Genomic DNA, 12,004 nt, shown 5'->3' on the forward strand with positions numbered 1-12,004 from the left:
CAAATAACATTTGCAGAATTTTAAAATATTGTGCACAGAATTTTTATTTTTTGGTGCAGAATGCCCTCAGGAATAAGATATTGTGTAGGGGTTATTTTAGGGAAATCTATGGCCTGTGTCCAAACATGGAACATTATGATCAACAAGGGTGGATGATTCAAGGTCAAAACCTATTGCCTAAATAGGGGTGAACCCAGTTTAAATAATATTTTGCACCTAGTCATATGTCAGGGGTTACAGAGAAACTTTTTAAAGTGAGGAAGGCAAACTACTGCAGGGGCAGAATGATCCCTTTATTGACCGTCAAAGAGAGAACAGTGTTCTACACAGCTCTTGTAGGCCAGTGATTCATTTTCCTAGCTTTCTCAAGATCCATCCACAGACTGTAATGAACTCCCCCAAGTACTATGGATCATCGCAAACCTCGCCACCTTTCACTCCAAATGCAAGGTATATTTCTTTGATCTTTCCTTCTCTAACATACATACAGTAACATATGTGTATGTATTAAAAAAATTCCAAAAGAGTCCACTGCACACACTGGGGAGAGAAGAGAGCAAAAAGGTGACAGATATAATAACCTATACAGAATACACCACATCTTAACAGTGTCCCATAAACCACCTCTTATTCACAACCACAAGCAGCAGAAATTGCATACTTGAAAAAGCAGTATTACGAAAATATTCCATGCATTATAGCAGTCTTTTATTCAAATTCAGCATCTGGAACAAGAAGAGATAGCAAAATGAGACCACATAGCTATATCTGGACCATCACTGGTCCATGACTCACAGATTAGGAACCTCTGCTGAAGGAGAAGTGTTTCAGACACTGTTTGCAGTATAATTTAATTTAAAAAGAGGAGAAAATGTGGTAAAAAATATAATTATACATGGAAGCCTGCCCTCCTAGGATAGCTGAGATACTATAGCTAAAGACTAAGCTAAGAAACCAGAGTGCAAACGCTAGGCTTTGTTTCCTTCAAATGTTTACCTTAGACTTTGGTGATAGTACATTGAAAAGTAAAAGGGATTTGGCTCAATGACAGAGGAGATAAGTACATTGAGAAATAGTTTAAGGTAGGTATTTGGTACATTTCAAAAGTAAAACATCCAACAACTTACATGAGGCAAAATGAATGACACCAGAAAAAAAAAATACTGTAGAATTATTTTAATAACACTAGGAAAAGACTGAAGTAGTAAAAATTTGGCATGGATTCTGAAAAGGTTATTTTGTGTTTTTGTTTACAAGCCAACATTTTTCCAACTGTGTTTTTATCCCACAATTCTATTACAATGGCATTTTCCAGTTAAAGGAACAGCTATCCTATTTATACCTGAATACCACAACACACATTGTGTGCATGAGTTTTGTTTTGTTGAAGTCTTAGCTGAAAGAGTGACACAGAGAAAAAAAAAATGTTGACTGTTTAAGCAGTAACAGTTGTGTTAGCCAGTAAAGAATATATTGCATACATAAAATACAGAAGGAAAATATTATCATCTGGAATATCTGTGACATTACATTGGTGTTGTTGGCCAATACTATTCTTTTGAACAAGCAGAATGTTGGTCAAAAGTCTAATGTTTCCTGTACCAGCACAGACATAATGTAAGCAGTCCACTGTTGCTAAAAGAAAACATGAAATCCAGCTCATGTTTCTGATTAAGGGTCAATTTCTTCAGGAACCACTGTTATCATAATATCTTCATTGCCCCTGCGTACAACCATGTTCAGAGTATTGTCCTTTTTAATAATGTCACTGACATCACTGGCTGAGATTATTCCCTGTCCATTGATGCTTATAATCACATCGTTTTCTTTCAGACCACCACTAAAATACAAAAAAGGGATACGTTATCGCAACTGCCATTTTATCCTCCTCACAATGCGACTGAAGAAGAGAACTGAATGCTCACAATTCACCAATACTGACATTCAAAGGACTGGATTCTAATCTGAGATGCATAGAAGCAACAACAGGTTTTATGAGTTATGTGGTGACATGTATCAGATAGTTAAGACGAGGGAGTTTTATTTCAGCACGGAAACCTTAAAACCTTTCACGCAATTATCCAATGTAAGAGCAATTCCATCGGAGCAACACTGTGTACAGTGGCAGGCACACATGGCATACATTTCAACCCACATCTCAGCCCACTCCAGTAGGGGACCTGTACCATTTAATAGAACTGTATATTTAGCATCCCACACTGTTCTCTATACATAGCTGTCATAAATATAAAGAGAAGGGTAAACACCTTTAAATCCCTCCTAGCCAGAGGAAAAACCCTTTCACCTGTAAAGGGTTAAGAAGCTAGGATAACCTCGCTGGCATCTGACCAAAATGACCAATGAGGAGACAAGATACTTTCAAAGCTGGAGGGGGGGAGAAACAAAGGTTCTCTCAGTCTGTGAAGACTTGTGAACTACCCTGCCTTTAGGTAGAGAAAACTCCAGTTCACAAAAGACAATTCCCTTTTGTCTCTGCCCTGGCTCCCAAGCAGAGATAAAAAAACCCTCTAACTGCTTTCAGCTTAAAATCTGCTTTCCAAAGGGGGAAAAAAATGTCCTTTTAAAATCTGTGCTTCTGGTTCAAAAAATCTCAAATTGATCTCAAAATGATTTCAAGTTAATCCCACCGCTCTGCCACCATGTCAAGGTTCCTTCCCCACTCTGAACTCTAGGGTACGGATGTGGGGACTTGCATTAAAGACCCCCTAAGCTTATTTTTACCAACTTAGGTTAAAACTTCTCCAAGGTACAAAATATTTTACCTTTTGCCCCTGGACTTTATTGCTGCCACCACCAAACGTCTAACAAATATATAACAGGGAAAGAGTCTGTTTGGAAACATCTTTCCCTCCAAAATCCTCCCAAACCCTACACCCCCTTTTTTCCTGGGGAAGGCTTGATAAAAATCCTCACCAATTTGCATAGGAGAACACAGACCCAAACCCTTGGATCTTAAGAACAATGAAAAAACAATCAGGTTCTTAAAAGAAGAATTTTAATTGAAGTAAAAGAATCACCTCTGTAAAATCAGGATGGTAAATACCTTACAGGGTAATCAGATTCAAAACATAGAGAATCCCTCTAGGCAAAACCTTAAGTTACAAAAAGACACAAAAACAGGAATATACATTCCATTCAGCACAGTTTATTTTATCAGCCATTTAAACAAAACAGAATCTAACACATATCTAACTAGATTGCTTATTAGCCCTTTACGGGAGTTCTGACCTGCATTCCTGCTCTGGTCCCAGCAAAAGCAACACACAGACAGAGAGAACCTTTGTTTCTCCCCCCACTCCAGCTTTGAAAGTATGTTGTCTCCTCATTGGTCATTTTGGTCAGGTACCAGCGAGGTTATCCTAGCTTCTTAACCCTTTACAGGTGAAAGGGTTTTTCCTCTGGCTAGGAGGGATTTAAAGGTGTTTACCCTTTCCTTTATATTTATGACAATAGCTTAGTTGGCTCAATTACATTTCAAATGCAGCTCCATTATGATTCAAAAGTAAAGTGGAAAATAATGTAGATCTATTACACATGGACTCTGTAGGATGCAGTTTTATTCCACCCATTGTTATTATTTTTATTGCAAATAACACTTTGGAGCACCAATTATGGACCAGGACCTCTGCATCCCAGGTACTGTAAAAACACAAAACAAAAAAAGTGATCCTTGCCCCAAGAGCTTACAATGTAAAGAGACAACAGGTAGATACAGATAGGCGGGGACTAGATAAGTCAGACTGAGGCTCTTTCTACTTCAGATCCTCCACATTCTGTGCCGAGTCTCTTTCATATTTTATACACAAGAGCTGGCTAAGACTGCAGCTGGGACTGAGGAACAGGAGTGGAAAGGGAAATATTGTACATACCAGATTGGCTTGCCCAGTCATGCACAAAACTCTGGCACTAAGTCATGGAAATACTAACACAAGTAACCAGATCAGACATGATTCAACCTCTGAGCATACTCTTTACACAACCACACAGTAATCATACGCCTCTTCCAGTCACAGAGAAATGTCTTGCCCAAGTGCTTCTCTCAACTACATGCCTTGGCTAAGATTTCTGGTGCCCTACTCAGGACACCTTAAATGGGCTTTATTTTCAGAGGCCAGGTGGCTCAGCGCTTTCTGAAAACTGACTCCTTTACGGTGTCTCAAGTTGGGCAACCAAAAAATCACAAGTCAGACTGGAATATCTTGGTCCTTGTGGGTAGGTGCAACAGGACCCAGCTCTCAGTTAAAAAGTCTGATAGAATTTTGTGGCAGCAAGAGCTGTTTTGAGATGATATCATACACAATACAAAATGTTGGTGAAAAACCCAGCCCTAATCAAAGTTTGTACAAATTTCATCAATAAAGTTGTCTGTGGGAGGGTGTGGGTGGGTAACAATGATCAACATGTTAATATCAATGTGACTCTGAACTCCTGAAGCATTCAGATTCTGAGTGGCCTCACTTCCTAAGTGCTAAATTACATTACTTGTCTTCTACCTCTCTTCTGTCCCTTCTGTCTCTTTGCTAACTGTGTCACTCCCACACTACAGAACATCTTTTTTTGCATGGTCTCAAGATGCAGGCTCACTTTCTCATCCCAAATACAACCAGGTGTTATCCACTCAGGTCAAGAAGACAAGTACAAACCCCACACTACAGTACAAGGAACTAGATTATTCCTGCAATCGTTTAAGGGGAGGCTCAGGTTGCAGGCACCTATCAGTGCTTTGAATGAGCGTTACCTTTCAAAAATGTTAGCTACAGAACAAAAAGTACCTGCAACTGCTTTCACTCCGCTCCAGAGAGATGCCAGCCAGCCCTCTTCCCCTCTTTGAACAAAGATTATTAAAAGTGTGTGCCATGAAATGGTAATTTTCCAATGTGTTTTACACATACATGCCTCTTACCCTAAGTGTGCTGCACAGTAACCTTTGCTCTTTTCCTAGAAGATCTCTAATTTCATGTTTTGGATAAACTCTCTCCTCACTCACCTGAATTAAGTAGTTTATTTATGTATGTATTTTAAATTAACCAAGTGAATCATGGGAATTAATTGCCCATGTAAGGTGCTCGATGGACACATCCTCTGACCATGAAACACATAATCGCACAGGAAGCAGAAACACAAATTTCCCCAACCTGCCCTACCAATGTGTCCCCCAATCGTGACCAGGTGAGATCATCTCTAGAAGTGAAAGGATGATTTAGCCAGCATGTCCACTCCATGCTTAACCTCTCTGCTGAGATCTGTGACAAGGGCTCCACTGTGATCATCTTTTTTGTGATACAGAGGGCTGCCCACAAGGGACTGGACTCAACCCACCAACTCCTTTCATGTAAACAGCCAAACAGTTGTCAGATGGCAATAGTTTGGTTGATTTTAGAATAGTCAAACTTATCGTAAGGGTGAAAGCATCTCATTTCCAATTCGTTACGCTGATGGTTGCTGTTAGAAAAAAAAATAAACGAAAAAAAGTCTTTTCACTTACGCTTCAGCTGGCGTATCTGGAATTACTTCAATAATGTAGGCCCCAGAAACAACATCAGGAAAGTCTTTATGGTGTTCCTTCAGCTCTTTAGCTTTGCTGAAAAAATTGACACCAATTTAAAATTATTTAGACAGAAGGTCATTTCACTTATAAGGAAGTTAAACTGCAAGGACTGAAAAACCTCAGTCACTTAACCTTTATTTGCTATGGTATGTTATACATACTGAGGTCACATATGGTACAATTCAGTTCAGATTCCTAAAGACTTGACAAGATTTTAACACTTTACACTTATTTTACAGCATACGGATTTCTTAATACTGATAAGTATCTTCCACTGGCAATAAATAGATGAAAACAAAAATAATGAAAAAAATCAGGCCATTATTTTTAGATCTTCAGGTGCTCCTTGAGAAACATATTACAATAACCCATTTCAAGGTGACAGAAGCAAAATTTGTGGGAATGGCCACACCTAAATAAAATTACAGGCGGAGGAAAGAATTTATCTTTACTCACCTAGGAGTGAGTGAGAGCATTCGAATGCCAATGTATTTCTTTTTAGTTATTGCTTTTCCTGTTAGAAAGAGAAAAGAAAATCTTGACTTATTGCTCTTACCAGAAGTCCTGGTGGACTTAAACACAGAGATAACCAAATATTTTGATGTTGGTTCCCTACTGTGTGACGTGCCCATTTTTTAAATAGTGCAGTACAATACCTTTAGCTTGCCGGTCATGTGATTCAGTTAAGAACTTTTTAATTTTATCAGATGGAATTGCAAACGAGATTCCAGCTGTAACTTTTAAAGTGTTAATTCCAATCACTTCACCATCCTGGAGAAATAAAAAAAGTATGTTAGTAAAGATGAAACACCATGACGAAGAAACAATGCAAGGGAAGATTTTTCTGCAGGAAGTCACAAAGAAAGTTAATAAGGTGTATGCAAAGTGTTTTTAAGCTAATTTATTAGCCACTAAACTTGGCTTAAACTCCTTTTTTCAAGGTTTTTTAACTTTATATTTTTAAGTTTAAACAAAGATTTTGCCATAATTAGAAAAGTCTGGGATATAAATTCTGATATAAATTTCACTGCTGTAAATTTAGAGTAACTACATTAAAATCCAATATAACTACTCCAGATTTACACCCGTATAGCCAAAATCAGAATCTGGGAATGCTTCCACTTGCAATAAACAGCACCTATTGCACAATTGGTCCCATATTTTCAATTTGCTTATTTCAGTGGCACCCTAAATTCACCATGAGTAACTTTTATTGGATTCTGGGCCCTTAAATTGAAATACTAAAATATCAGACAATCATTGCTGAACTTGTACAGTGTCGTAGGCCAAAAGTAACTTTAATATTCTATCAGTCTTTTTCAAGGCAAAATTGTCCTTTCTGATGCAGACTAAGTAGTTTCTCCATAGTGAGGACCTCCAAGCATACATTGTCTGGTGTGACAGACTCAGACTAGAAGAATATAAGAGTAGTTTTTTTGTTTTATTAGAAAAAATACTCAGGCAAGGTCTACAATCATCTGTCAATTATAGATGACTTACAAGAAACTCATGAAGCAATAAAATTAAAAAAATACAAATACAAACTATATCTGAAACACTTAGAAGGCAGGTATATCAGCTTCAGAATGAGCAGGTCGCTGTTCCCTGGATAGCCAAACAAACGCTACTCCAGGCTAATCAAGACACCTGACGCCAATTAACCAGTTAAGGTAGTTAGGCTAATGCCAGCACCTGACCTGAATTAACTGGTAAAGGGTCAGTTAAGGAGACAGTTGGAACCAATCAAGGTCTCACTCATACTCCTTAAAAGCTCTCCTTTCCAGCCCCCTTGGGGGAGGCCCCAGGTGAAAGGAGATGGAGGAGAGGAAGCACTGCTGAATCCTGAGGTAAAGGTGAAGCTAGGAAAAGGGGACCATGGGGAAGTGGCCCAGGGAATCAAAGAGCATCAGTGGTGATGGGAAAACCGCCAACAGCTGCTACCATTAGGGTCCCTGGGCTAGAACCTGGAGTAGAGGACGCCTAGGTTCCCTCCTTCCTCCCATGCTCTACAGAGATCCCCTTGTGAGGGGAAGCAGGCCTTGGTCCAGACAGGAGGCCAAACTGCACCTACAGAGCTCTAAGGAGCAACAGAGACTGTGGGTATTCCACCTTCTCACCTCCCATACTGGCCTATGATGAAAGTAGCTCAATAAGCTGTGACCTTTGCTGCTATACTGGGAAAGGAAGGTCACACTGAGGGCTTTAGCGAGCTTCTGAAGCCTCTGAATCTGCCTGGAAGTGCGGGACCCACCAATACAGGCTTGGAGCTTTGTCACACTGGCTATGCTGGAAGGACGACAGAACTAGGCCACAACTTTATTCTTAAATATCTGGAAATGCCCACAAGACAAAATTGTACTTGAATTTGCTGGCAGTTGTTGGGCTGGGACAGTTCAACATCTGACTGTAGAACAGACCATTGACCCATTCCTGCCCTGATCCAGAGTGGCGATTTTCTGCCCTATCACAGTGACGATCGCACCATGAAGGAGAATACATATGGATACCACTGAACTTAACTTTAATGTGCAAAGAGCTTACATACTTTGACAAGTGCAATTATTTCTTAAACGTAAAATGTATGTTTAATATTACCTTTTGCATGGCATGAGCAAACATACTAGTCATTACACTCATTTTAAACTATGAAAATGGCAAACACTTGGAATACTGAACTCCTAAAGTATATCAGGTGACTGGCCAACATAAACACTGATGAACAATTAGTAAGCACCCTGCCATGTTTGTACAGTCAGCCAGTTATCATCAGAACTGAATCACTTTCTTTGGCAAAGTTCTTTCGGAACAATGAATTTTGTTGTTTATATTCTTTTTCCAACTTGTGCACATATGTATATGTTTTATTTCATTATGTGTTTATGTTCTATATAAAAACAATAAAAAGAAAGTTTAAAAATTTCTTTCAAAAAATGGTCAGGTTTAATATTAAACACAAACTTAAAGAATTTTGTTTAAAAAGAAACCCTTACCAGGTTTACTAAAGGTCCTCCAGAGTTTCCATACTGAAAATAAATTTAGACAGATTATATTTTAATATCCATTTCCATGAAGTTACGACAAGCACAAATTTAAGTATTTTAAAAGAAATGTTGAAATATTTCTAACATTATTTTCCACCCTCTATAAACCAGTCGCAAGATAGCACCCCTCTGGAATCGGAAAATAATTCCCTGCTAACCATACCCCCTTACAGTTCAACTTTTTCAAAACTGAGTTTTTAATTCTTTTGCCAATAAAGCTTAAGAAAATACACATAGCAACACAGAAGACTTTAACAGTTTACGTAGTATTGTTAACTATCAAACCCAACTCCCAGGACCATGACAACAGCTCTTGAGGCCAAGGGTAAGAACACAGACGTCAGCATATTGCTTTGCCATGGTCCCACATAAATACAAGCTTGGATATTTGTAAAAAAATTTCTTGGTGACAGCGTGATGAATTTTTAAATGCTATTTAGCATCCAGGGAATACTCTTTACAAGTTCAAACAATTCCAAGTTAGGTCAGATATTTTATGATTAATTACTTGATATTGTCCCTTTAGGGACTTTTCAAAAATACTGTAGCCATGGCAGTTGTCCATGTTCATACCGATAAAAATCCTTTAAACAATAAAATCCAGCAATACCCACTTTTCTTTGGGAAAACGGTTGACAAACTTCTAGCTCCAGCTAGAGTCAGAAGTCTAAATTGAATGGAACAAGGGCTATTCAGCTGTGTAGAAGTGACCTACGTTGATAATTGCATCCGTCTGAATGTAGTCCATATCAGAGTTTCGAAGCCCTAATTCCTTTCCTCCACGCTGGGTAGTACTAACAATCCCTGTAGTCACTGTGTTTTGGAGTGAAAATGGACTTCCAATGGCAACCACGAATTCTCCAGGCCTCAAGTCTGCAGATCGACCAAGCAGCAGGACTGGCAATTTACCCTATGCATAAATTATGGTCAGAATCATCATAAGATATTCCTTTGCAAATAAAATCTATACCGCTGAAACACACACAAATTGATTTCACAGAAAAAATGAAGAAACATGCTCGGCTATCACCAGGGATTTTGTGTGACTATGTAAATAATATCTCCATGAGCTTTTAAATCTAAGGGGTGTGTTCTTCAGATAACATTTCTTTTTTCCACATAGTATAGCCATTAAATCAAAAGCAATTACAAAATAAATTAATATTTGTGCTCTCCAAGGCAAATAACTGAACACACCAGGTTTGGACTTGTCTGACAGCTTCTTGAAATAAATTAGCAAAACAGCTGTAGATGTAAAATAAAATACGTGCATTGCTTAATAATACTGAAAAGTAAAATACAAAGTAGAGTTAAGGTACATAACCAGACGTGCAGGTGGATAAAAGTAATTTCTATTCTGATGAGGAGATTAAATCAGATACAGCTACTCCATCCTAGAGATTTTAGGAAATCTGGAACATAATTAACCCTATCTCCTCCCTGACATGCTGATCTCTTCTTCTGAGGGGACACTGTTAATAAAGGTTTTACAGTATTATTATTTGTATTATGGCAGCATCTAGAAGTCGCAGTCATGCACCAGCACCTCTTTGTGATAGAAGCTGTACAAACACAGAACAAAAATAAAGTCTCTGTCCAAAGATCTTACAATCTAAGATACCCCCAACATGCTTTCTAACTTCTAGGCTGGTAACCCTATGCCGGAAAACCTACTATCCCTAACCGAGATTGCACTGAGCCAAAGAACACCCATTCTAACATCCAAGAGATCCAGGCATTTCCCTGAGGATTCCACTTCTGAAGAATTCATTTCACTCTTCATTGCTTTCAGTGAACCAAATCCAGGCCCAAGCAGCTTACCACGGACGCTATCAGCAGCAAATTGGCATGGCTGGTAATACACCTGTCCTGGAGACAGCGCTTCTATCCACTCAACTGACACATACGACAGTTGGGCTGTGGAGAATGAAGGCAGTGAAGGCACGTGCAGTGCTTTTCCAATGTACTGGATTGAGAGATAAGACTGGGTTCCTTCCAGGCTGACTAACATCTAGGGAAAGACTGAATTATCTTATGACTGGCTATCTTATGGAGAGAACACAGATAGGCCCTGTCAGGATGAAGATTCCCATATGGCAACTGGAGAAGATTGGCCCCTTAGCCACCCTCACATTTATTTATATAAAAGGAAATATATGGGTCCCTTCTTGTTTCCACCCCTTCTCTCCCTCCCACAGGAGCCATATTTGGGTGACTGTTACTGAAATTCTAAGGCAGCAGTAACTTGCGGATTACTTTAGGTTCTCAAGAGACCCCTGTATTAGAGTTCATTTTGAAATGGTCACTCAACTTCCATATTCTTTATTCAACAGCATCCGTCTACAAAGGTGGCATGGTGGGTGGGATTTTTATCACCCCCCCTCCCCCGAGTTATACCTATTATAAAAATACTTTTAATCAAACCGATATTAAGAAAGGGCTAGGCTGAGTAACTATTTCCATCTCCATTTTGTTGCTCTCCATAATTTAACTAGCTCTTTGGTTCTTGGAAGATGTTTAACATTTTGTAAACATGGCCTTGATGCTTTGAACACTTATGCGTGTGCTTAATTTAATCATCCGACAGGTCCCATTGAGGTCAATGCATTATTCACTGTAGGGTTGTCACCTACCCTGGTTTTTCCAGGTTCATCTTCTCTCCCCACCCTCCTTTTATTTTATTTACTTTATTTATTTTATTATTTTAAAAGGGTAGCTGCAGGTCCTCCTGGGACATGAACCTTCCCAGGTTTTGTTAGCTGCACCCCTGCTGCCTCGCAGCCCTGAGTGGCTGCAGCAGGGGGACCCACAAGGTAGCGGAGCCTGCACAGAGGGAGCTCTGGCTCCAGTGTGTCTAGGAACAGCAGGGACAGGATGGCGTGGGAGTAGCAAGTGGACAGAGGGAGCTCGGGGCTGGCAGTACTAGTCATCACTGCACAGTACCGGCTATGGGGGTCATAGCCAGGCGGGAATGGGGTGGATCTGGCCAGTGCCACATCCAGCTTGGTGAGATTAACGCCCGGGGAAGCTCCAGGAGCAAGAGTCCATGAGGGCTGACGCCATCTCCTGGGGATGGGATGAGGAGACAGTGCCCAGGGTGGGGGGGCAGGCAGTACCCAGGGGTGTCACACATGTCGTGGACTTTTGCGCCTCAGAGATGGCAGCCCTAGGTGGAGTCTGGAGGGCAGGCAAACAGGTAGATATCCTGTTTTTTTGTACCTAAGAGGGCAGATGTTCCTTTTTTTGTACCTACGAGGCAGCAGCCCTAACTCAAGCACATAAAGCTGAGCACATACGTAAATGTTCATAGGCCAAGGGCCTAGATTTCTGAAATCTAGTTTAAACTACACTGATTTTGTTACAAGAGCATGATGCAGGAGTTATACTATTGATT

General features: G+C 39.8%; 1 protein-coding gene across 1 annotated transcript in view; it reads right to left on the reverse strand.

Annotated features, from left to right (window-relative positions):
- Window positions 1–1,463: 1,463 nt before the first annotated feature.
- Window positions 1,464–12,004, reverse strand: part of HTRA1 (HtrA serine peptidase 1) — a 48,979-nt gene continuing 38,438 nt past the window's right edge. The window contains exons 4-9 of the mRNA XM_077821866.1: window positions 9,326–9,520; window positions 8,560–8,592; window positions 6,226–6,340; window positions 6,026–6,083; window positions 5,507–5,602; window positions 1,464–1,840 (exon numbers count right to left, since the gene is read on the reverse strand). Of these exons, the coding sequence (XP_077677992.1) occupies window positions 1,672–1,840; window positions 5,507–5,602; window positions 6,026–6,083; window positions 6,226–6,340; window positions 8,560–8,592; window positions 9,326–9,520 (666 nt within the window). The 3' untranslated portion in view covers window positions 1,464–1,671. The remainder of the gene's footprint in view (window positions 1,841–5,506; window positions 5,603–6,025; window positions 6,084–6,225; window positions 6,341–8,559; window positions 8,593–9,325; window positions 9,521–12,004) is intronic.

Source organism: Eretmochelys imbricata, chromosome 7 (genome assembly GCF_965152235.1).
Source record: "Eretmochelys imbricata isolate rEreImb1 chromosome 7, rEreImb1.hap1, whole genome shotgun sequence".
Lineage (NCBI taxonomy): Eukaryota > Metazoa > Chordata > Testudines > Cheloniidae > Eretmochelys > Eretmochelys imbricata.